The following is a 26,824-nucleotide window of genomic DNA, read 5'->3' as shown; positions in this document are numbered from 1 at the left end:
GAGCTTACCTGAGTAGCTTAATGACACAGCTAATAGAACTAGAAAATGCTCAACAAAAGGACCCAAGAATAGGAAGACAGAAGGAAATAACAAAGCTGAGAGCAGAAATCAACGAAGTGGAAACTCAAAAAACAATCCGAAAGATCAACGAAAGCAGAAGTTGGTTCTTTGAAAAAATAAACAAGATTGATAGACCATTGGCAAAACTCACAAAGCAAAAGAAAGAGAGAAACTTGATAACGCGTATTAGAAATGAAAAGGGGGAGATCACTACAGATACTGCAGAGATTCAAAGGGTATTCAGAGAATACTTTGAGAAACTCTATGCCACTAAATATGTGAACCTGGAAGAAATGGATAAATTTCTGAACTCATATAACCTTCCACGGTTGAATAAAGAAGAGGTAGCATATCTAAACACCCCCATCACTATTGAGGAAATTAAAACTGTAATCAAAAATTTACTCAAAAACAAAAGCCCAGGCCCTGATGGATTCACGAATGAATTCTTTCAGACCTTTCAAGAGGAACTACTACCAATTCTGGCCAGGCTCTTTTATGAAATCGAAAAAACAGGAATACTTCCAAATAGCTTTTATGAAGCCAACATCACCTTAATACCAAAACCTGATAGAGATGCTGCCAAAAAAGAAAATTACAGACCAATATCCCTGATGAACACAGATGCAAAGATCCTCAACAAAATCCTGGCGAACAGGATCCAGTGCCTCATCAAGAAGATCATTCACTTTGATCAAGTAGGTTTCATCCCAGGAATGCAAGGATGGTTTAACATCCGTAAATCTATCAATATAATACACAACATAAACAACAACAAAAATAAAAATCACATGGTCATATCAATAGATGCAGAAAAAGCATTTGATAAGGTTCAACACCCATTCTTGATGAAAACTCTCAGCAAGATAGGAATAAAAGGAACCTTTCTCAATATAGTCAAAGCCATCTACCAGAAGCCAGTGGCAAATATTATCCTCAATGGAGAAAAACTAAAATCCTTTCCTCTAAATTCTGGTACAAGACAAGGCTGTCCTCTCTCACCACTCCTATTCAACATAGCACTGGAAGTACTTGCTATAGCGATTAGGCAAGAAAAAGATATCAAGGGAATCCAGATAGGAAAGGAAGAAGTCAAGCTCTTGTTGTTTGCAGATGACATGATACTCTACTTAGAAAACCCTAAAGACTCTACCAAAAAGCTTCTAGAAATAATAGATTTGTATAGCAAAGTGGCAGGATACAAAATTAACACACAAAAATCAATGGCCTTTTTATACACTAATAATGATAGGGAAGAAATGGACATTAAGAGAACAATCCCATTCACATTAGTTCCACACAAACTCAAATATCTTGGAGTCAACCTGACTAAAGATGTGAAGGATCTATACAAAGAAAACTACAAAACACTGCTCCAAGAAATAAGAGAGGACACGCGGAAATGGAAACACATACCATGCTCATGGATTGGCAGGATCAACATCATTAAAATGGCAATACTTCCAAAAGAATTGTACAGATTTAACGCGATTCCTCTAAAGATACCCATGACATTTTTCAAAGAAGTGGATCAAATACTTCTGAAATTCATCTGGAACAACAAACAACCTCGAATAGCTAAAGCACTCCTTGGGAAAAGGAATATGGGAGGCATTACTTTCCCCAATTTTAAGTTGTATTACAAAGCAACAGTTATAAAAACAGCATGGTATTGGAATAAAAACAGACCCTCAGATCAGTGGAATAGGCTTGAGTACTCAGAGAAGGTTCCTCAGACATATAACCACCTTGTTTTTGATAAAGGAGCAAGAAATCCTAAATGGAGCAGGGAAAGCCTATTCAACAAGTGGTGTTGGCACAACTGGTTAGCCACTTGCAAAAAAGCGAACTCAGACCCACAGCTAACACCATGTACAAAGGTAAAATCCAAATGGATTAAAGACCTTGATATCAGAACTGAAACTATAAGGTATATAGAATAACATGTAGGTGAAACACTCCAGGACATTGAGACTAAAGGCATCTTTAAGGAGGAGAAGGCACTTTCCAAGCAAGTGGAAGCAGAGATAAACAGATGGGACTATATTAAGCTGAAAAGCTTCTGCATCTCAAAGGAAATAGTGCCCAGAATACAAAGGCCACCCACTGAGTGGAAGAAATTATTCACCCAATACACATCAGATAAAGGGCTAATATCCAAAATTTACAAGGTACTGACAGAACTATACAAGAAAAAAACAACTAACCCCATCAAAAAATGGGGAGAAGAAATGAACAGACACTTTGAAAAAGAAGAAAGGCAAATGGCCAAAAGGCACATGAAAAGATGTTCAACATCACTAATCGTCAGGGAGATGCAAATCAAAACTACTATGAGGTACCACCTCACGCCACTGAGATTGGCACACATCACAAAAAAGGAAAACAAGCAGTGCTGGCGGGGATGTGGAGAGAAAGGAACTCTTTTTCACTGCTGGTGGGAATGCCGTCTAGTACAACCTTTATGGAAAGCGATATGGAGATTCCTTCACAAACTGGAAATTGAGCTTCCATACGATCCAGCTATACCACTCCTAGGAATATACCCAAGAAACACAAAAATACAATACAAAAATCCCTTCCTTACTCCTATATTCATTGCAGCGCTATTTACAATAGCCAGACTCTGGAAACAACCAAGATGCCCTTCAACAGATGAGTGGCTGAAGAAACTGTGGTACATATACACAATGGAATACTATGCAGCCATCAGGAGAGATGAAGTCATGAAATTTTCCAATACATGGATGTACATGGAATCTATTATGCTGAGTGAAGTAAGTCAGAGGGAGAGAGAAAGACGCAGAATGGTTTCACTCATCTATGGGCTTTAAGAAAAATGAAGGACATTTTTAACAGTATCTCAGAGACAAGAGAGATGAGGGCTGGTAGGTGCAGCTCAGGACATGCAGCTCATCACATAGAGTGATGAGTGCAGTTGCAGAGATGACTACACTGAAAACTATCATAAAATGTGAATGAATGAGGGAAGTAGAAAGCCTGTCTCGAGTACAGGTGTAGGGGGGTAGGGAGGAGGGAGATCTGGGAAATTGGTGGTGGGAATGTTGCACCAGTGTAGGGGGGTGCTCTTTACATGACTGTAATCATACAACTATAATCATGTTTGTAATCACGGTGTTTAAATAAAGATAAAAAAAATCCAAAAAAAAAAAAAAAGATGTATAGATGGGGCCGGAGAGATAGAATGAAGGTAAGGTGTTTGCCTTGCCTGTAGAAGGTCTGTGGTTTGAATCCCGGCATCCAATATGGTCCCCTGTGCCTGCCAGGGGCGATTTCTGAGCGTGGAGCCAGGAGTAATACCTAACTGTTGCTGGGTGTGACCCCAAAACCAAAAACCAAGAACCAAAAAAAAAAAAAGATGTTACTGATGTTAGCACAAAACTTTGTCTGCACAGCAAGATAAAATTTCAGTCTTGGTAATTTTTTGGTTTTGTATCCACAGGATGAATTCTAAATCATTGTCCTATTTGTTATTTTCTTCTCTCATTGTCCTTGCATTTAAAAAAATTACCATTAGAGATCAACATGCATTACATGTGGGAATTTGGAGTCCCCTAGGACTACTGGGAGTGACCTCCAAACAATGAGCCACGGGTATGGACATGATGGGAGCATGGCCCCACAAACAGTTCCTGTTACTGTGTGTTATTTGTGAAATGAGAATTTCCCTTTCATGCATTTTTACAAATCTGTTGTATAGATGTTTATTTGAGACTTGAATTTAAATTTTCACATGTAAAGAAAGGGTTATGCAATTGTCTATCACTCATTCGTGTTCTTCAGTACATAGGGCACTCTCTGAACTCATTAAAATGTTTTTAATTCTTTATTTGTTTTGTTTTCTTTTTGTTTTGGGGCCACACCCAGCTGTGCTCAGGAGTTACTCCTGGCTCTGCACTCAGAAATTTCTCCTGGTTTGGGGACCATATGGAATGCCGGGGATCGAACCTGTGTCCGTTCTGGGTTAGCCACATGCAAGACAAATGCCTTACTGCTGTGCTACTACTCCAGCCCCAAATGTCTTTTTAAAGTTTTATGTTGACTCTTCACTTGACAATGAAACAAGTATTTTCTAATGTCCCTTGCTTTTAGAACTGGATAAAAAATTCCTTTGCCTTCTGCAGTGACTGAGGGATCCTTTCCATTTATTCCCTATGAAAGGCTATTTTAGAAAATCTGAAGATGAGCCTTTAGATTCTCCTTTTTTCATGGGTATTTTTGACTATTTTTTTAGTTATCTTATGAAAATTTGTAAAATCCCTTTTATGGGATAAAATAAATTATGACTAGAATTTTAAGAATAAAATTATGTGATTGATTCTAATGGAAACATTAAAATTTAACTAATAATTAAAATAACAAAGTTCCCCCCTAAAATTTATTGTAAATTTGCTATAATTTTATATTTTTTAAGGATTTATTTGTATTTTGGGGGATTCACACCCGGCAGTGCTCAAGAGTTACTTCTGGCTCTATGCTCAGAAATCACTCCTGGCAGGCTCAGGGGATTATATGGGATGCCGGGATTCTAACCACTGTCCTTCAGCATGCAAGGCAAACGCCTTCCTCCATGCCATCTCTCCAGCCCCTGTATTTTGTTTTTGGTTTTGGGTCACACTCGACAGCGCTCAAGGGTTACTCCTGACTCAATGCTCAAATATCTATTCTGGTAGGCTCAGGGGACCATATGGGATGCTGGGGTTCGAACCACCGACCTTCTGCATGCAAGGCAAACACCTTACCTCCATGCTATCTCTCTGGCTCCCCTTTTATTTTTTATTTTTTGGAATGCTTCATGAATTTGCGTGTCATCCTTGCGCAGGGGCCATGCTAATCTTCTCTGTATTATTCCAATTTTAGTATATGTGCTGCCGAATTTGAGCACTCCCTCTGTATTTTTTAATAGAAACTTTGAAGGTGTTTTTTAGTTTACTGACATTAAACATGACATATATTTTATTTTAAACATATTATTTGAAAAGTCAAGTTTCTCACAGTCTTTGGTTTTGTGTTTTTATCAAAAGTTGGCTAAGCAAAATTTTCTCCAACATTTATTGACATTAAACATGAATTATACTTGGTTTTGAACATATTTTTTGAAAAGTCAAGTTTGTCAGTTTCTGCTTCTTTTTATTAGAAGTTGGCCAACAAATTTTTCTTCAAAATTATTTATCTACAAAATAGACTTAATGTAAATTAGAAGAAACAAAAACTAACCAATTAATGTCAGACTAAGTTTTATCAAATAAACTCAAAATTAAAATTGTTTTAAGTTTAATGCACTTTTCACTGAATTGTGAATTATCAGCACTTTTGCCTTGCTCTATGTTCTATGTTTTCCAGTGATTAAGGTTGCCTAGATTTGTTTGACTTTCTGATCTTTTGTTTTATATGACAAATCTCTCAGGGCTAGACTTCTAAAGATCACATTTTGAGAAAAGCTTAGTTATTTGCTCTGGATGTTTGTCATGGTTTTTAAAATATTGTGTATTAAGTAGATGCATTTTGACACATACAAAGTACCCTGCTGAGCTCTAGAACATTTTTGTTAGCCCAGTCTTAACCTTTGCATCTGTTCTCAAGTCAGTATCTCCCATTTGTGCCATAGATTGGTTTAAGCCAATAGTTCCCAAAGTGGGTAGAACAATGCAGGAAGACAGTAGTAACCTTGGTCACAATTCAAGAATACTTTCTTTACTTTAAGGGCTTTACTGAGTAATTTTGTTTCTGGAAAGAGGACAGTGAGTCAAATAAGTTTGAAAATATCTGGCTTAATCTATGACACTTCTTCATATAAGTGGATTTATGCATTATGTTCAGCTCCTTTAACACATGTATGAGATTTGTATTTATAACTGTGTAAACTATACCATTATAATAAAAATAATCAATAATTTTATATTAACTAAAATTATGTTATTCATGCTAGAAAGGGTTAGTAAATCTTTGATTACCATATGTGAAAAGATATGGCTAACAGTATTCATATTATTTTTTATTTTCTTTTAGAATTCCAACAAATCAACCTCACTCCACCAAAATTTATTTTAAAGCCAAGGCCCAAGAGGAGTAAACGACAGGTGCGTAGTCACAAGTATATGTCAGGTTGTTTTTAAATTAGTTGTCAATCAATTGACTTTCCTTTGAAAGTATTTGTTCAGGCGTTTATCAAGGTGTAGAAAATAGTAAGGGTGACAGATTTTCATTAGCAGTGGGAGTGGGACCATATTTATTTCATAAATTCATAAAAAGGAGTCACAGCAACAGTAATAATATGATTGTGTGTCTTATTAGTAGATCTAGGGTTACTTGTTATGGCATCTTAGGCTTTTCCTTCCAAAAGTATGAACCATTGTGTTGTATCCACCATATCAGGAATGCAACTTATGGGAATTTGTCCTTGTATTTAGCTTTTTCATATATACTCTGCTAAGAATGAAGTTCATCAGGGCTTAAAACCATGATTAAAATTCTTTTGTAAATTTGACATTTATATCAGGATGTCAGATTTATGAATGTTCAATATATCTTGGACTCAGTAATAATAACTGGCAATGTTTTAAGAAATTTTCACAGAAAAGTGAAATTATCTTGTTGAGAATCATAAAACTAGTAAAGGGTTTAGTTAGGATAATTATTCTGCTTACCAAAATTATATATCACAACTAATTTGGTGGTTAGTGTATTTGTGAGTGTTGTTGGATAAAACACACCATATAATGGCTGTAAGATAGATACTGTTACCATATGGTCTGCTGAATGCCTCCAGGATGATCGTGATGGTCCCAGTACCTCTGGGCTGGGCAGACTGGTTGACCACATATCTACAGAAGTAGCCCCCTAAATCCTTGAGCACTGCTTGGGAGCGCCTCCTTCAAAAACAAACAAAAATACATTGCATGAAAGAAATGAATCTCCACTATGATCAAATACTTAAGGGAACCAGATATTATTTTGAAAGTATATTATATACTATATATCAAAAGATATATAGACATAATGAGAATAATTGCTTAATTTCATTGAGTACTGACCATGCATCTGACCTTGCTTTAAAATTTTAGTTGTATTGACATATGTAACTCATCAAAACCTCTTATGAGTAAGGTATTCTTATATCATCATTTTATTGTTAAGACAGTAAAACATAAAACATTTAAACATGTTTTGCTCTTTTGAAAACAATATGAACATTCCTCAGAGAACTAGAAATTGAATTCCCAAATGAATCAGTAATATTTCTCCTGAGAATATACCCTAAGGGCCCAAAACAACATAGAAAAGGAATCTGTACTCGCAATGTTCATTGCAACACTATTCACAATAGATATAATCTGGAAACAATCCAGATATCTGAGAACAGATGAGGGTCTAAAGAAACTATGGTACATGTATACAATCAAATAGTATGCAGCTATTAGAAAAAAAAATGGAGTCATGGATGGATATGGAGAGTAATAAAGAGGTAAAGAAGAGACATAAAAAATCTCACTCATTTGTAGGATATTAAATAAAAGATTGTGTGTAATTGTGTGTGAATAATATCCAGAGATACTGGAGATGAGGACCAGGAGTACCAGCTTATGATAGGAAGCTTGCCATAAATAGTGGGGAAGTATACTTATAGCAGAAAAGAGACCACTATGCCAGAACACTTGGAAATGATCACACTGGACAAGAACTGGATGCTGAAAGTTGATAAAGTAATATGCATATTATGTCTTCAGTAACAGTGACCTTATGATAATCCAATTAAATAATTTGTTTATTACAAGAAAAAAAGAAACATAAAGTAATTCCTGAGCATAGAATGAGTATTGCCTATATAGCCCTCCAAGTAGAAATAGAGTAGAAAAATGGTTGCTAAAAACTGTGAACAAGGTGAACAGAGATATTGGTAATAAGGTTAATACAATTTCAGTTATAGGATGAATAATTGAGGAGCTAGTATAGAATAGTTGAGTTTTTTACAACTCCAAAAGAGCTTATTTAGGTGCTATTTCCTTTGCTGTATTTCAGCTTCATCGACATCCACGTAACGTAGAGGAAGAAACCAAATATATTGAATTGATGATTGTGAATGATCACCTCATGGTAGGACTTTCTGGACTATTTATTTCTTGATCATTTCTGTTCCAAGAAGGATGAAACAGAGTTCAGAAATATGATCATAGAATACAAGTTCACAAGGTTATAACCTAATTAGGCATTTGTATAGCCAAATGTTTGTAACCCAGCAAAAACCTGCAGGAAGTAAACATTCAGGTGTAAATACTCAGCAGTGTTAGGCTTGGTATTATAAAAATGCCCATACTTTTTAGCAGTATTCACATACATTTTTCCTAGCTTTGATCCTACATATAGCTGTAAGTGTTGAACTCATAGGAAAGCCCTGTGTTTTTTATTTGAATAAACAATTAAATAATAAAAATAAACTCATGGATGTATTGGGTAATTTTTTGGCATCATCTTTCACAATAGTAAGAGCCTTGCCTCTGACTATACACCCATGGAGAGACTTAGTAGCCATATAAACTATGTATCAGATATTACTTATTTTTAAATTTTTAATAGAAAGTATTAGAGATCTTTCAGTTACACATGTTTTCCATTCTGAGGTGATATTTTGCTAGTGACATTAAAAACTCTTGTTTTCCTTTACTTTCAGTTTAAAAAGCATCGGCTTTCAGTTGTGCATACCAACACATATGCAAAATCTGTGGTGAACATGGCAGATTTAGTAAGTATTAAATTGATTCTTTATTGCAGGAGATTAATTCTATCTCCTGGTTGCTAGTAGAGCAAATATTGCTCTTATGTTTTTATGAATATAAATTTTATTTTTTTCCAAGGCATCCAGTCAATCCCTAGAGACTTGCAATCTATTTTAGTGATTTTGATCTCTTGACTGGGAAGATGATGAAAACAAGTGGTCAGTTATCTGCAGATGCATGCCTGAAATCCCGTTTTGCATTTTTCACATTGGAAAAAAAAGGTTGAATCATGGTCCCTAACAAAGATAACCATAGTATACTTCCAACAATGGAGAAGCAGTGCTATTTGTTCCTCATTCAAAAGAGTATTTGGTACTTGTGAGAATGATGTAACACAATGACTATACTACAGCTCTTTTCCATAAGGCAGTACCAGTACCTTCTCTAAGACCTTAAATAGAGCTTGTTAGGTCATACTAAAGTTATTTCCTTAAAGTCTTCATTGTTCCATTTTTTTTTCTAGAGAAACACAACAATACGTGATTTGTCTGAGAGGGAAGAGAATAGACTCAGGAGGAGTTGTGAATAAGGGTGAAAATAATTGTCCAAAAACCAGCTTTTGTTTTACATGCACTGTTATTTGGGGACTCCTTAATAACTTGTTACTCAAGGGAAATGAATTGAAGTTAAAAAATAGTTATTAAAAAACAGTGACATTGCTAACATTTAGTGCAAAATTGAGTTTTCTTAAGAGGAGCTTTCTAATCTAATTCAAAAATTACTTGATTTTACCATATGAACAGCTTGTGTGTGCATTTTGTTAATATACTAGATTTATAAAGATCAACTAAAGACAAGGATAGTATTGGTTGCTATGGAAACCTGGGCTGCTGACAACAAGTTTGCCATATCGGAAAATCCATTGATCACACTACGTGAGTTTATGAAATACAGGAGGGACTTTATCAAAGAGAAAAGTGATGCAGTTCACCTTTTTTCGTACGTAACTTTTGAAATTATTTAATACTGTATTTAGCTTCATATTGAAGTGCTCTATTACTTATGACTGAGATGTGTCCATTCTGCAGAATAATGCAATTAAGTTTTGACATTGCAGCTACATTTGGAAGGATTTTTAAAGGATAGAATTTTTGAAACATATTAAATGCATATTTTCCCAAGAAACTCAATAAAAACATTTACTGAGTACAGGTACCCTCAATATTCATAACTAGCATTTTGTTTTGTTTTGCTCTGATTTATCACACCTAGTGAAAATTCAGTGACTTTAAGACTGAATATCATTGGGTAATATCTGGCTGTGTTTGGGGTACATGCATAGAAGAACTTGGGAAACCATATGTGGGCACAGGATAGAACCTGAGTTTCCTGCATGCATTGTGTATGCTTTAGCCTATTGAGTGATTTCTCTGGCCTGGTATTCTTTTTTGTTTTCATTATTCCATTTGTTTTATTTTTTAAATATTTTTATTTAAACATCTTAATTGCAAATATGATTGTAGTTGAGTTTCAGTCATATAAAGAACAACTTCCATTATCAGTGCAGCCTTCCCATCACCAATGCCCCAAATCTCCCTTAATAAAGTAAGTTTAGTATCTAAAATAACTTATGGTAATATAACTTTGCTTTGAGTTATAATCTTACTATTTCTGATTTTTGTTTTTTTGTTTGTTTGGTTGGTTTTGGTTTTTGGGTCAAATCTGGTAGCGCTCAGAGGTTACTCCTACTCTGCACTCAGGAATTGATCCTGGTAGCCTAGGGAGAGCATATGGGATGTCAGGAATTGAACCAGGGTCTGTCCTGTGTTGGCCACATGCAAGGCAAACACCTTACTGATGTGTTATCACACTGGCCCACTATTTCTGATTTTTAATTATTTTATCTCATAGTTTTCTTTGTAGAATACATGTATGATTTATCTAATAGTACTATTAAAAAATCCATCATCTAAAGTCAGAACTGTAGGAGTTTATATTTGGAAGTAGAGCAATATATTTTGTTTTTGTTTGTTTTGGAAAGCACTGCTTTTAGAGAGTGAATTTTAATTTTCTCACAATTTTAAATTTACCAAAAATTGTGAGAGTATTTAAAGAAATATATCCTTTATCAAGATTACTTATTCACAATTGCCTATAAATCTTTTTTATCTTTCTTTTTCTTCTACACTTCACTATTCTTCCTTTCATTTATTCTTTTAGCATATTTTCTTTGAACCATTTGGGGTAAATTACAGAGATTTACTTACTGGACCTTTGCAACTGAATTCTTCAGTGTATGTTCTGTAGAAATGAAGGCATATTCTTTTATAGCCTTAGTTATTAAAGTAGACTATTTAACTTTGCTAGAATGCTCTTATCACATTCATGATCTTTATTCAAATTGTCATTTGCAGCTCATTCTCAGTCCCTGCATCAACCAGGAATCTAAAACAGAATCATAAATTGAAGCTGTCATGTCCATTTATTCTTCTTTTGCTATGAAATATTTCTTCAGCCTTTATCTATTTGAGTTAGTTATTTTTGCTTTCTTTGTTTTGTTTTGTTTTGTTTTTGGGTCACACCTAACAGCGCTCAGGGATTCCTCCTGGCTCTACACTCAGAAATGGCTCCTGGCAGGCTTGGGGGACCATATGGGATGCCGGGATTCGAACCACCATCCTTCTGCAAACGCCCTGCCTCCATGCTATCTCTCCAGCCCCGAGTTAGTTATTTTTGAAGATTATCAGTCAGTTATTTTATAGAATGTTCTTCATTGGGGGATATATGATATTGAGATCCAAGTTATGTATTTGGGACAAAAATAATCATAGAAGTGATTTTGTATCCTTTATAGAGTGCATTAGTATTTTTAATGTCTTGTTCTGTGTATGATTATTACTGGTCATGTCAGGAATCATACTTAAGAAAGAAACCTTTTTCTTTGGTTATGTGTAAATAGTTTTTATATTATCTTCTTCCAGTATATCTAATATAGAAATTTTATGTGCTTTCAGAAGCTTTCTAAATTAATATTGAGAGATGTATGTTATTTGAACTGTGAACAGTAAGCATTTTTCTTTCCTTTTCTAAAAGGGGAAGTCAATTTGAGAGTAGCCGGAGCGGGGCAGCTTATATTGGTGGGATTTGCTCGTTGCTGAAAGGAGGAGGCGTGAATGAAGTAGGTGTGAACATCTGTACAGTAAAAAGTGGTATGATGGCTGAAAATGTTTTCCTAATACATAGTGGACAATATATTAGTATTCTACATACTCCAGATGTTTGACTCTTTTATTTAAACCAATATATGTTCCTGCAAATGATCAGAGGAAAGACTAGGACAATAATGGATATCAAATATCACCTGATAATTCTGACCTTGTTCTACTTAGAATAATTTCTAGATGAAAGAGAAACTTGACCTCTGCCTTCATTAAGTTAATGCTTGTTGCTTTGACTGAATTTCCGGAGAATTGAATAATTTATCAAAACATTGACTTACACCCTAACAATGCAACTAGAATATTTCTTTCTCAATACTTATGAGTTTTTAGAGAGAGAGAAAGAAAAAAAATTGGTTTTCCAGAGGGTTTATTCTACTCTTAAACACTACACCCAATGGAAGTGACCTGAAAAGAAATTACTTGAATCTTTTTGGAGGCAACATATTGAAAATCTATACCTAGGTCTTCTCAAGTTTCTTTTGACTAAAAATCACCACTTCCTGTGACTCACAGTTTTTCTGAAGCTACATTCTATTGATTGAAGAAAATTTCAGGAATGTAAGTAGATACATACTCATGAACAAGCTACAAATAATTTAGGCATATATTGTTATGCTGTATATCATTAAAACTGGCTTAATTTTATATAAGCTTATTTTATATGTTTTTCAGTGATGTTAAAAGTAAAATTTGGACTGAGTTTTAAGGTTTCAACCCCCAAATTGGTAATAATCTGGCTTCTGATCTTCCCTATAAGACTTCATTAAACATGTTTGTTTCTTATGAGTTCTTCCATATAAGTACTCAGTAGGGCAGCAGCACCATAGTATGCTTAAAATCTGCTAAATAAAATGATTAGAAATCAGTTTTTTAAATTATATTGTGACATTTTTTCTGGTCCATCTTAAACACAAACTACTTTGCTGTTACATGTAATGCTTGTTTGTTTTTCAGTTTGGTAAAACAGACTTAATGGCAGTTACACTTGCCCAGTCATTAGCCCATAACATTGGCATTATCTCCGACAAAAGAAAGTTAGCAAGTGGTAAGTTCAAGTGTACATATGGTTTAGTTCTGTTTAATATAGACTGTAAAATATTTTGGAGAATCTATAAAATATTTTAGAGAATGCAGTTGTTATATTCAAATGCTCGATTAAAAGAGTTTGGATGAAAATATAAAATAAGCTGGTACACAAAACACTTTTTTATTTATACTAAAAGATTTTATTCTCATTAGTATTTACATAAATAAATACACATGTCTATGTGTAGTAAACATGTTAAGCTAGAAGATGATATAATAATTGTTGACTTTAACTTCATAAGGGGAAAAATAAGTCCAGTTTGGTAATTTTAAATAGCCTACTAGAGAATTTTAGGTATATATATTAAAGTCATACCTTTTTATTATGGTTTATTTTAAAACATCTGATAGCATTGTTAAAGTCCTGGCAAGCATAATATCTATCTTATAAGGAACTTAGTGAAATGTAATAGACAGTATAGGTTAAGAATATTGTTTCCTGAGGCTGGAGAGATAGCACAGTGGTAAGGCATTTGCCTTAGACGCAGAAGGACGGTGGTTTGAATCCTGGCATCCCATATGGTCCCCCAAGCCTGCCAGGAGCGATTTCTGAGCATAGAGCCAGGAGTAACCCCTGAGCACTGTCGGGTGTGACCCAAAAATTAAAAAAAAAAAAAATTGTTTCCCAAGTGAAATTAATTAATCAGTTGACAGGAATTGTCAAACACTTTGTTAGGTATAAATTGACTGTGACCATATTAATTTTATGTTAATGCAATACAAATATGATTCTATACTAATAATAATTTAACACTTCTGATGATTGCCTTAAATACAAAATCACTGAATGTCACTATTTTCTAAATATAGATACTCATTTAATATTCAGGACCGTCCTGCAAAATATCTTTTAGTAAACTTACTTTATAGATAAGATAACTAAATATTAAAAGGGTAAGAACCCCAACATAAAACACAGAGAGAAGTCCAAGCCAGATTCAGATTCTAGGTATTTCTGATTCTTAACCCATCTGCTTAACTAAAGTCCTATATGGCCTTTAGCCACAGCATTGAGAGGCTTTTTAAAATGTATACAAAATTGTAAGAATTCACTTGAAGATTTGTGAAACCAGGGTGCTAAAATAATGTCACTATTTTATTGGTATTTTACCCAAGTTATTTTAAATGAATGCTTTAAAAACTGACCATCAGGACCGGTGTGATAGCAAAGCGGTAGAGCATTTGCCTTGCATGCGGCCAACCTGGGATGGACCCTTGTTCAATTGCCAGCATCCTATATAGTCCCCTGAGCCTGCCAAGTGCGATTTCTGAGCGCAGAGTCAGGAGTAACCCCCGAGTGCTGCCAGATGTGGCCCAACAACAACAAAACAAACAAACAAAAAGACCATAAGTTAAAATATGTTAAAATATTGAAGAATTTTGTTTTAGTAAAAGTATGTTATCTTACTAGGGTTAAGGTTTATCTTTATTGTGCATTGCGTAAACTACTTAAAATGTAAAAGTCTATTTTTGAAGGTATATGTATACATAACAATGCAAATTCCATTGTTAAAATAAAAACTACTTTAGAGTGCCTCCTTTCACTTTGTTAAAAAAGCACCTATATTTATTTCTTTTAGGTGAGTGTAAATGTGACGACACATGGTCTGGATGCATAATGGGAGACACTGGGTGAGCCACTTCTATTTGAAAATAGCTCCCTCTCTCTTCCCCTGCTGAGCTGTTGTCTTCTCAAGAGTATGACAATTACTTAGTGCTTGAAACCTCACCTCAGGAATATTTTTGTTTGTTTGTTTTTGGGCCACACCCGGCGGTGCTCAGGGGTTACTCCTGGCTGTCTGCTCAGAAATAGCTCCTGGCAGGCACGGGGGACCATATGGGACACCGGGATTCGAACCAACCACCTTTGGTCCTGGATCGGCTGCTTGCAAGGCAAACACCGCTGTGCTATCTCTCTGGGCCCCTCACCATGGGAATTTAAGAGAAAATTCCAAGTAGATTTTCTCAATGGCTCTGCATGTTGAATACTTTTACAAAATAGATTCCCATTTATGAAAACAATTGACTGTGTTTAGACTGTAAGACAAGGACCTTTGTGAGGTGGCATTAGGGGATCATCCATTCTTGGCCAAGTAATCCAGCTGTTCTATGCACCATACATGGAACCAAGGTTGCTCAGGTACTGAGGTCTCCAGGGACTACTCAGGCCACACAGATGGTGCTGGGGAGATTCCAGAGCTATAACCCTTACTCCCCAAAACTTGGTGTCTTTGAATCCAGATTGGAAATTTTAGAAGTGAGGTATAATATTTTTTGATGGCTCACCTACAAATTTCTCCACTCTTAACCTTCTTTCATTTAAATAAAATAGGTTATAATCAGTGGCATGTTGTGAACTTTCATACACAGAAAATGAAAACAAGAGCCTGGAATTTTAGCTTTCTCAGATACCCCTTCTACAAACATTCCCTCAAATATCTGATTTCAAGGAGACACTGGTGATCCCCAATTGGACCAGGAGGAGAGGTGCATAGGCTTTCTCTCTTTCTCTTTTTCTCTTTCTCTCTCTCTTTTGTAAATTTCTTTATTTAAGCATTGTGGTTACAGAAATGTTCATAGTTGGGTTTCAGTAATAAAATATACACCATACTTTACCAGAGCATTTTCCCTACCACCAGTTTCCCTCCTCATCCCCTGTCCAAGAGACAACTATTCTGTCTCATTAGTTGTCAGTGCAGTTAGAGCTCTAACTGCACTCACCACTCTTTGTGGTAAATTTAATATCATGGGCTGTTCCTTCCAGCCCTCATCTCTATTGTCTCTGGCTATTATTATCATACTGTCTTTCATTTTTCTTATGTCCCACAGAGGAGTGAGGCTATTCTTTGTCTATTCGTCTCCTGCTGACTCATTTCACTCAGCATAATAATCTCATGTCCATCTATGTGTAGACAAATTTCATGACTTCATTTTTTTAAAAATAATTTTTATTGTAACCAAAAGTGAGCAACAAATCTTTCACAGTAATATTTAAGATACATAGTGACAATGAATCAGGACCATTCCCACCACCAGGGTTGTCCTCCCTCCACCCCTTTTCCTATCATGTGTCCCATATTTTTCTCCTTCTCCCCCCAGAGTGCTAGTATAACTATTTCCCTCTGTGTATAGCTTGTTCTAGATAGGGTATCAATTGGTATCAATTCTGTTGTTGTTGACTTTGGGTTTTGTGTTTAAGTCTGATCATTTTTATTTTCACTCAATGTTCATATGGCTGTTTGGTCCTGGTACAATTTATTTTTGTTTTCCCCCCAATTCATGAGGCAGAACAAGATGATTCAAGTTGTGTGGTTCTGCTGGAAGAAGACAAAAAAAGAAGGAAGAAACTATAATAAAATAATAATAATAATAATAATAATAATAAAAACCAACAAACAACAGTAAAAAAAAGTAACTAACTACCAAAAAAAAGCACCCAACAACAACAAGAACAAAATCACCAAATAATAACCACAAGAGTGGAAAAGAAAGAAAAGAAAGAAAAAAAGAGAAAAAAAGAAAAAAGAGAAAAAGTAAAAACAAACAAACAAAGGAAGGAGTGCTGATGTGGTAACGTTTTGTGCTCCCCCCCTTTCTTTTGCATAGGCACAGTAAAGTATTGGGGAAATAAGAAAAGAAATTCCCATGGCTTAAGAGATTCAGGGTTCCTCCACCCTTGAAGCATACTGCCATGGGAACAACTCCTGGCTCTGTGCATGCTCATTACTGCACCCCAAGGTCTTTTATGGTACCAGGAAACTTTTCACTCAGTTGTAGATGATAAAAATAGGGCTCTGTAACTACAGATCTTGGTATTTGCACAGATCATAAGACAAAGTCTAGGATAGAGTCTTTCTTTATGGTTCTAGAAGTTCTATTTCATCATTGTTGTAATCAATCTTCTGTAATAAGTGGTCTTGGTTTTTACTCAGATCCAAAGGCCGAAGCCTAGGATAGAATCTTCATTATGGTTTCAGAAGTTCTGTTCAGTCTCAGTTGTCAATGATGGACCTCTGGGATTAGAGAGCTTCATTTTTGTACAAGTCCTAGGCTAAAGCCTAGGGTAGAGTCTTTCTTATTGGCACCAGGATATGTTCTGCCCAGTCATGATTGTTAAAGTCAGTCTTAGAGTAGTTAGAGTTCTTGGTTTTTACACAGATCAAAGGAAGACATGTCTTCTGATTTCATCTTACTGTTAGGTGATAAGATAGGACAACCTGCTCTTAGATCAATTTGTTGTCGTTTCCTCGCTGTCAGGATGTCATATCAAAACTGGCTCATGTTGGTGCCAGGGTGGTATGACTTTCCCAGGGGAAGTTTGGTTCCTGGTGTTGTTGCAGGTAGCTACATTGGTTCTAAGGTTTGGCAAATTTCATGGCTTCATTTTTCTAATGACAAGCCACTCTTGAGATTTCTGGTGATACTGAACCTCTAATGCAATGCTATCAGCATCGTATTTTTATTTCTTCAGAGTACATATTACAATTACTCCATTTGTACCAAGCATATCCCTCACCAACTTACTTTAAGATTTTTTTATGTTGTACTCTTATATTTGCAATAATTATAAGCAGCTTTCAGGCTCTTCTTAGGCTCCTTCCTATTTTGTCCCTCTGAACTCCTTTTTTATTGTCATTAAAATAGGATAATAAATAAAAGAGTGATTCACCATATACTTATCAACTAGAAAACATAAACAGACCAAGGTAGCCTATTTGGAGAGTTTGGCTTTGTTAGATTATTCTGTTCTTTATTCTTCCCCACAGCCCAAACCAAGATCATCATCATCCGGAGTTATTTCCTATCAGTCACAGGCTCTTTTTCTATTCTTCTACTATACATATAAATATACATATACAGTTCATATAATATACATATACAGTACATATAATATACATAGTATATATACTGTCCATATATAGTCCTTGCATGTTTTTAGCTTATATGCAAGACATCATCCTGCTATTCAGTATTTTAAAATTAACATTATGAGGTACATACTACTTACTAATATTTGGTTTGAGTTCATTGAATTCACTATATGTAACGTTATATCTCCATTCTGCTCTTAAACACATGGATTTCTCTGTGAAACATACAATCATAACATTTTCCTGCTCAAAACTATTGTAAGTTTATGTTGTTTAAAAAATTAGGTTCATGAGTTAGAAACATACTACAGCAGACCCAATCTTGTGTGCTTGTCTTGAACACAGTCAATTAAGGTTTGATCTCCAGTAATTCACATGGTCTCCCCAAGTTCCATAGAAAGTTATCCCTGAACATACATTCAGGACTGCAGGGTGTAGTTCAAAAGCTAAAAAGAAAAAAAGGTTCATGATTATTTACAATCTCAACTTCTAGTACTACTCAAAATCAGTTTATCATAATTATACATGGGTTTCCAGCATCAGAGCCATAATTCTATATTATCAATTTTTCTTATATTTGTGCCTGGATTTCTAGCCTCTTTTCATTTCTTCAATAAGTTATTTTCATCTAAAATTATTATTTCTCTTTAAATGCATGTTGGTCAATTAATTGTAATTTAATTCTATATGACCATATACATCAGAACAATAATTCTACATTATCAATTTTTCTTATTATAGTTGTGCCTGGATTTCTAGCCTCCTTTCATTTCTAGCCTCTTTTCATTTCTTCAATAAGTTATTTTCTTTTTTCTTTTTTTTTTGGGGGGGGCCACACCCGGTGACGCTCAGTGGTTACTCCTGGCTATGTGCTCAGAAGTCGCTCCTGGCTTGGGGGACCATATGGGATGCCGGGGGATCGAACCGCGGTCCGTCCAAGGCTAGCGCAGGTAAGGCAGGCACCTTACCTCTAGCGCCAGCGCCCGGCCCCTCAATAAGTTATTTTCATCTAAAATTCTTATTTCTCTTTAAATGCATGTTGGTCAATTAATTGTAATTTAATTCTATATAACCATATACATTTCTTTATTAATTAGTTGTCAATTTTCAAGGATTATAATCAAATGTTTATTGCTCTTTTGCTGGTTTTGAATAACTTGATTGTCATTGAATACTGATTGTATTAGAATATTTTTGGCAACATTCAGCTTACTCCTGGCTCTGCATGCAGAAATCACTCCTGGCAGGCTTGGGAGATCATATTGGATGCCTGGGACTGAACTTGGGTCATCCTTAGGCAAAGCAAACACCCTATTTGCTGTTCTATCGCTTCAGCTCCTGTATTCAAATTTTGATCTCTCAATTTATTTATGCCAAGGAAAGTAAATGAATGAATGTATATAGAAACATACATTCATTGTATTTTTCAAGTATCTTTGGGTTTCCTATTAAGTGATTAGAGGAAATTTTCATTTCTTTTTGGTTTGGGAGACATACCCAGTGACACTCAGGGATTACTCCTGGGTATATGATCAGAAATTGCTCCTTGCTTGGGGGACCATATAGGACACCAGGGATCAAACCTAGTTCTGTCCTAAGTCAACTGCTTGCAAGGCAAATGCCCTAAATGCCCTATCGCTGCACTAATGCTCCAATCCCTAGAGGAAAAATTTAAAATTGTATTTTAATGTGAAATTTTATAATAGTTATTAAACTATGTACTAGAGGTTTTTATATTTTTTGTTATTTGTTGGTGAGTTTTTTTTTTGTTGTTGTTGTTGTTGGTTTTTGCTTGTTTGCTTTTGTTTTGGGCCACTCGCAGTAAGTTCAAAACTTACTTCTGGCTTTGTGCTCAGGAATTTCTCCTGGTGTGGCTCGGGGGACCATGTGAGGTGCTAGGGATCAAATCCACATTCATCTTATTCTATTCTCTCTCTGGCCTTAGTTTCTTATCTCTTAAAAGCTCTGTGTTTTGTCTGGCTGTTCTAAATAACTGTTAAAAAATTCATATTGTGACTAGTCCTGAAAATAAAGTGCAGCAAAATCAGATGACTATCCTCAGATATGCATAGCTCTTTATATTAGAAACTTCCTTATCAAAAACAGACATGAGAGAGAAAAGCACTTCTCATAAAACATGGTCTGGTGTGATGTTACACATAATTAAATCTATAGTTTATCTCCCATTTCTGCTCTCTGAAGTTACTTTGTTAAACACTGAACAGCATTATTAAAGTGATCTCAATCAATTCCATTTAAAGGTATGAATTAAAAATTTAAGAATGCACTGATTTAATAAATGTGTTAAAGTGCAACCCCTCAAAAAAGTTTTGTGACACAGCCTAGGAAGAGACATGATATCTGCCTTCAGGAATTTCAAGCTTTTTGACGTGGTTACAGGAATTAGTCTTGATGCAGTTGCAATAGCTATAGGAAGTCTGATGTGGAACAGTGATGGTAAGAGAAATCCACTAACTTGAACTTAAAAAGAAAAATAAATATCTAATCCCATCAAAAAATGGGGAGAAGAAATGAACAATTTCTCAAAGAAGAAATACAAATGACCAAAAGGCACATGAAAGAAAGCTCCACATCACTGATTATCAGAGATATGCAAATCAAAACAACAATGAGGTACCATCTCATGCCACAGAGACTGGCACACTTCACAAAGAACAAGAACAATCTGCTAGAAGGGATGTGGGGAGAAAGGAAATCTCATTCAATGCTGGCGGGAATGCCATCTAATCCAGCCTTTATGGAAAACAATATGGAGATTCCTCAAAAAACTGGAAATTGAACTCTCATATCATTCAGCTATTCCACTCCTAGTGATATACCCTAGGAACACAAAAATACAATACAAAAATGCCTTCCTCACACATATATTCATTGCAGCACTATTTACAATAGCCAGACACTGGAAACAACCATGATGCCCTTCAACAGATGAATGGCTAAAGAAAAGGTGCTACATATACACAATGGAATATTATTCATCAGGGGAGATGAAGTCATGAAATTTTCTATACATGGATGTACATGGAATCTATTATGCTGAGTGAAATAGATCAGAGGGAGAGAAATAGACACAGAATAGTATCACTCATCTATGGGTTTTAAGAAAAATAAAAGACATTATTGCAATAATGCTCTGAGACAATAGAGATGAGGGCTGGAGGGACTAGCTCACGATATGAAGCTCACCACAAAGAGCGGTAAGTGCAGTTAGAGAAACAACTACACTGACAACTATCATAACAATGTCAATGAGTGAGGGAAGTAGAAATCCTGTCTTGAATACAGGAAGGGATGGTGGTGGAGGAGGAATATGAGGGATATTGGTGATGGGAATGCTTCACTGGTGAAGAGGGGTGTTCTTTATATGACTGAAACCCAACTATAATCATGTCTGTAATCAAGGTACTTAAATAAAAGTATTTAAAAAATTTTTAAAAAAGAAATGTAAAAAAAAGTAGCCCTGAACAAGAATATCAATACAACCAATAAAATTATACTGATATTTCACATAAGTTTAACATGTGTTTCAGTTTCATACTATTTTAGCAAAAATTTCCAAATTAGCTATCACATTTAATTTTATATTCATTTTCTTTCTAGTTCTATTGTATTTTTCACTTTGATGACCATGACACACTCATTGATTATAAATTAGTTATTTTGTAGAATGCTGTAAACTTTGTGTTATAGCTGTTTAAATATTTAGAAAAGACTTGCTAAGAAATTACTCCTGACTTTATTTGATTAAAAGTACACTGTATATTTTCTTTGAATATGGCTATAAATTATAAGCATTCAATAGTTATCACCAGCCATTAAATGAATTTAGAAATACAATGATTGAATAATCTCAAGTATACTTCACTATTGCTTTACTTCTTTCTCCTAGCTATTATCTCCCAAAAAAATTTACCCAGTGCAATATTGAAGAGTATCATGACTTTCTAAATAGTGGAGGTGGTGCTTGCCTTTTCAACAAACCTTCTAAGGTAATAAGTTTTGTCACAATTTTAGTTATTAATATCTCTTAGGTATTACAAATGTGCAATTCCAGCTATTGCTAACCTTGCATATATATAGATATACATATTCCATATATGTTTAATATCTGTATTTTTTTTTTTTTTTGGTTTTTGGGTCACACCTGGCGTTGCTCAGGGGTGACTCCTGGCTGTCTGCTCAGAAATAGCTCCTGTCAGGCACGGGGTACCATATGGGACATCGGGATTCGAACCAACCACCTTTGGTCCTGGATCGGCTGCTTGCAAGGCAAACGCCGCTGTGCTATCTCTCCGGACCTAATATCTGTATTTTTAAAGTCAGCTTTAACCTTGAGCATTTTGGTTTATTCTGATGTGAATAGAAACCAGATCAAATATATTAGTTTGCTTTCTTAAAACTTTTTATTCTTATATGACTAAAGTGATGGATATTGATTAGCTTGCCTAAATGGTCTTTGGTCTTTTTTTTTTTTTTTTTTTGCCTAACTGGTTTTATTTTGACTTTCTACCTCATTTTCTTTCATAACTTCTTTTTACACACCTATTCCTACATCTGGTAGAAGGGTATTTATTACAATGCTTTCTTTAAGAGTAAGCAAATGATTAAGATAATAAGTACCTTTTTTTTTTTTTTTTTTGGTTTTTGGGCCACCCTGGCATTGCTCAGGGGTTACTCCTAGCTGTCTGCTCAGAAATAGCTCCTGGCAGGCATGGGGGACCATATGGGACACCGGGATTCGAACCAACCACCTTTGGTCCTGGATCAGCTGCTTGCAATGCAAATGCCGCTGTGCTATCTATCCAGGCCCAATAAATACCTTTTAACATGAAGCCAACTCTAGGCAGAACATATTTTTTTCATATATTTTCTTCTTCAGGGGCCTTACAAACTTATAGCACATTTTCTGCTCATGACAGCAAGGCAGATCATTCTTACACATATAGAATAATTTGTGTACTAAAGAAAAGGATACTTTGTCCATATTACTTATAGGATTCTGTGCTTCTGTGTACGCTCGGCAATATGTGACATTGCCTTTGTAATTACCGTATTTTCCGGCATATAAGACGACTGGTCATATAAGAGGACCCCCTACTTTTTCTGTTAAAATATAGGGTTTGGGCTATATTCACTGCATAAAACTACTCTCTTTTAACACACACCAAATGGAAATTAAAAAACATAAGGAAAAAAAGAGTAGAACCCTTAAAGGTTAACAGTATATGTTTAAAATAGCTAGACTTTGGAGTGCCAACATTCATTTTACATTTGCCATTTGTAGTGAGTGACTGATTTTTTTAATTGTGCTCTACATTGAGAGCAGGGAGAGGGGGTTCCTCCACGAGCAGCTGGCTGGGGTGCAGTGATGAATAGGACAGCTAGAGGGAGACAGAGCGCCTCCTCTGTTTCCCATAAAAGCTGAACAGAGGACTGAGTGCTGGAAAGCTGCATACCCAGTGGCTGGATGAGATGTGGTGCTTGGTAACTCAGCTCCTCTGTGTGTCCTGAAAGATGAATCAGGACAAGCAGATGACTGGGTGATGAGCCTGGCAGCTGGATGAGATACAGCAGTAAGAAGGGAGCAGATCACTCATCCCTGAAGTTGGAGTAAGTTTCAGCATGCAGTATACTGGCATATAAGACGACCCCTGACTTTTAAGAAGTTTTTCATGGGTTAAAAAATCGTCTTATACACCAGAAAATATGGTATTTAATTGGTTTAATTCTCTCTTCACTCAAACAAGACTTGGGGAATACAATCATTACACTAGAAAGTAAATGGGAAAATTTAAACCTCTTTCCAAGTTTTAGATGGGATATTTGAACTAAATCCATCCTATTATAAATGAAAAACTGCTGAATTATTTTGCCAAAAAAGTTGCTTATTCTACAGGAAGGTTTTTCATGAGGTTTGACACTAAATCATCAGTTGTTCTCAACTAAATGTGAAATATAGAGATGAGTTGATTCTTTTATAGGAGATGCTGCAAATTGAGGTAGGGTAGCTGAATATAATGCATGTACTTTACTACCCCCTGTACTCTCCAGTCCCTGTTGTTTTTATTTTCCCTCTAGTTCATAATGTGTGTGTAGGCACCAAAGAAATAATACAGGGGTAAAATGTTTGCTTTGCATCCCACCAGCCCTGCTGTGATCCCTGCACTGATTTCCTGAGCAAGGCCAGGAATGATTCCTGTGCAGAGCCAGAAATAAGCCCTGAGCTCTTCCGAGCTCAACCCCTGTAACAAACAAATACATACATACATACATACATACATATATATATATATATGAAAGTTTTATATGTTTGTTCACATCTATTGATGGGTAGATGTTTCCTTCAACCCTATAATTTGTAAGTTTTGATGAGTGTCTTAGTGAAACATATGTGTAACATAGCAACTGCTTCCTATTTTCTTATAATTTTTGTTACTATAAGATATACTTAGAAAGGTACTAAAATTGATATAAATATTGAATGTACCTTTATAAGGACAAAAAGTGCTTTTCTTACTGGAGAATGTTGTTCTCTGCAAGGCTATGTTAATAGGGAGAGCAGCATTTTGCCCCAAATGAATCAGTGGATTTATTATTTGCATCTTCTGCAGTGTCTGTGAAAGGAAGTTCCTATTTCAAAAGATAGTAAAGACCTTTCGTAAATGGATTACCTTTTCCCTCATAATAATTTGTGATTTCTGATTTAAATATTTAGACATTTGGGATTTGAAAAAAAATTTTTTTCCAATATAAGTAACTGGGCAGAGATTTGAACCCATAGTTTCTGACTCCCAGTATTTTGCTTCCTTTTGCAGTGCAATTTTAGGAATTAGACTGGCTTGGTTTTAGGCCAAGGAAAGATCATCTTTATTTGGGTGGCATTTGCCAGACCCTGCTTGATCTGTGTGTTATGTATGTGAAGAACATTAGATCTAACTGGATACTGCCGTAGACACTTTGGAAGTTCCCAGCTCTAAATCCCTGCTTTCTGTTTCAGGAGAAAAATAGCAGACAGGTATCCAGATGTGTAGGTGTGGCTCCTATAGCCTCTCATTAGGTCCTAGATGTTGATGTTTTAGTTCTCTTTTTGTTTTTCATCCCACAGCTTCTTGATCCTCCAGAATGTGGCAATGGTTTCATTGAGACTGGAGAGGAGTGTGACTGCGGGACTCCAGCAGTAAGTCTCTGGGATTTGAAAGTTTTTCAGCTTCTCCAGTTTTTCACACTGACACACAGAGCCAGTGTTATGTCTGGAAAGTGCAGTTATTTTAGAAAACATCTTGATACTCTCAGGAAAAAGATGCCATTTCCTGATTTTTGTTTCTGTTTTTACCTCATAGGAATGTGTCCTGGAAGGAGCAGAGTGTTGTAAGAAATGTACCTTGACTCAGGATTCTCAATGCAGTGATGGCCTTTGTTGTAAAAAATGCAAGGTAAAGAAATGTGGTTATGCAAGGCAGTTAGATACAGAGTGGTGACAGCGCCTCTTGGTGGCCACTGTAAGGGAAGTGCAGTCAGTGAAATTTCTTACCTCCTCCCCACTTGCCAGTCTGGCAGGACCATAGAAATTTACTTTAACTTGGAATTAGACAGGGACTGGGAGGCTTCAGCTTTTTGTTGTCTTTGATAACTGTATAGGGCTAATGGAGCCAGCAAGAAGATTCTTGAATGACACCCGGATACTGCTGAAGGAACTTACAGAAAAATTTCTGAATGCTCTCTTTGTCTTGATGAGGCTGTCTAAAGACATGGTTGGGACCTTGTCCCCAAGAAAGGCCAATAGAACAGGAGCAGAACAGGGGTATGCATCTTGGGCTGGACTTTTGAGGCACAGGCCTGCAGTATTCTTCATGTTGTAGCCTCCATCCTGCAGTAGCTCAGAAGCCCACCTGTCTTCCTGGCAGTTTCCCGACACTTGCTGCCTTTCCTCCCTGCACCTCTGAAGGTTGCCTGCTATATGTGCTATCACATCCACTTGCACACTTCTGCTCCCAGTTAATAGAAGGTGCACATGTAAACAAGCAGCAGGCAGTTCATTGATATAGCTCCTTTGCCACCTGTAATTAATGGCCCCTATCATTGTGGAGGAAGCACAGGAATTTCTTCTTATTAAAGTAGTGAGGATAAAAAAGAATGCATATATTAAATATATTATATTAATTATATATATTAAATATATATCATATTTAATACTATATTAAAGGTACAGCAAGAATAAAGGATAAAGTAAAACCCAAAAGCTATTGGTAATAAAAAAATTACTATAATTTGAACTAACTTGTCCTTCTGGGGGAGTTGTGCCCTCAAACATTCTCCTAAAAGGATATCCAATTTGCTTTATGCAGGAGAGACTCTGAAAACAAAACTGGCTTCACATATTTCCCTCCTAAAACAGAATAAGATATTACTATTCAAACAATATTAATTTTGCATTTTTTTACATTCATATTCCTTCATACTTGTAGACTATTCCTGGCTCTATGCTTGGGAAATCACATGGTGCTGGAGATTAAACTTGGTCCTCTGCATGTGAAGCATACTCTCAGCTCATTGGCCATTTTTTTGAACCCCCATTTCACATTTTAAAATAACGTTCTTTGCAAAAATGATGTGATTTCCTTCAACATGGATAAAAGTAGAATTAAGTCTGCCAAACGCAAAGGGATAAAAACAGAATAATCTCTCCATTATTAATAATGTGGGATTTAAAGATACACGGTGAGGTAGCCACAGAAGGCCAAAGGCAACATAATGGGAGAACTGATCCTTGCAGTGGAGTGAGTGGTAGGAAGATTGAAAGGGAGGGGCACTGGGGCATTGGGAAGGAAGT

The 26,824-nt window shown here is 35.8% G+C and overlaps 1 protein-coding gene and 1 non-coding gene across 6 annotated transcripts in view; one reads left to right on the top strand and one right to left on the bottom strand.

Moving 5' to 3' along the window:
- The window catches only part of ADAM22 (ADAM metallopeptidase domain 22), a 275,390-nt gene that overhangs the window by 193,596 nt on the left and 54,970 nt on the right, over positions 1 to 26,824 (top strand). For all 5 annotated transcript variants that reach the window (XM_049768924.1, XM_049768940.1, XM_049768929.1 and 2 more), the window contains 10 exons: positions 6,091 to 6,161; positions 8,101 to 8,175; positions 8,750 to 8,821; positions 9,628 to 9,794; positions 11,889 to 11,973; positions 12,971 to 13,061; positions 14,683 to 14,734; positions 21,884 to 21,983; positions 25,100 to 25,171; positions 25,335 to 25,427. In XM_049768924.1, the coding sequence (XP_049624881.1) occupies positions 6,091 to 6,161; positions 8,101 to 8,175; positions 8,750 to 8,821; positions 9,628 to 9,794; positions 11,889 to 11,973; positions 12,971 to 13,061; positions 14,683 to 14,734; positions 21,884 to 21,983; positions 25,100 to 25,171; positions 25,335 to 25,427 (878 nt within the window). The remainder of the gene's footprint in view (positions 1 to 6,090; positions 6,162 to 8,100; positions 8,176 to 8,749; positions 8,822 to 9,627; positions 9,795 to 11,888; positions 11,974 to 12,970; positions 13,062 to 14,682; positions 14,735 to 21,883; positions 21,984 to 25,099; positions 25,172 to 25,334; positions 25,428 to 26,824) is intronic.
- Positions 4,859 to 4,966, bottom strand: LOC126025778 (U6 spliceosomal RNA). Its single transcript, XR_007501522.1, has one exon. It is a non-coding gene; the product is annotated as a U6 spliceosomal RNA (small nuclear RNA).

Source organism: Suncus etruscus, chromosome 1 (genome assembly GCF_024139225.1).
Source record: "Suncus etruscus isolate mSunEtr1 chromosome 1, mSunEtr1.pri.cur, whole genome shotgun sequence".
NCBI lineage: Eukaryota > Metazoa > Chordata > Mammalia > Eulipotyphla > Soricidae > Suncus > Suncus etruscus.
The sequence above is the reverse complement of the archived record's forward strand: the minus strand, read 5'-3'. Positions and strand labels throughout refer to the sequence as shown.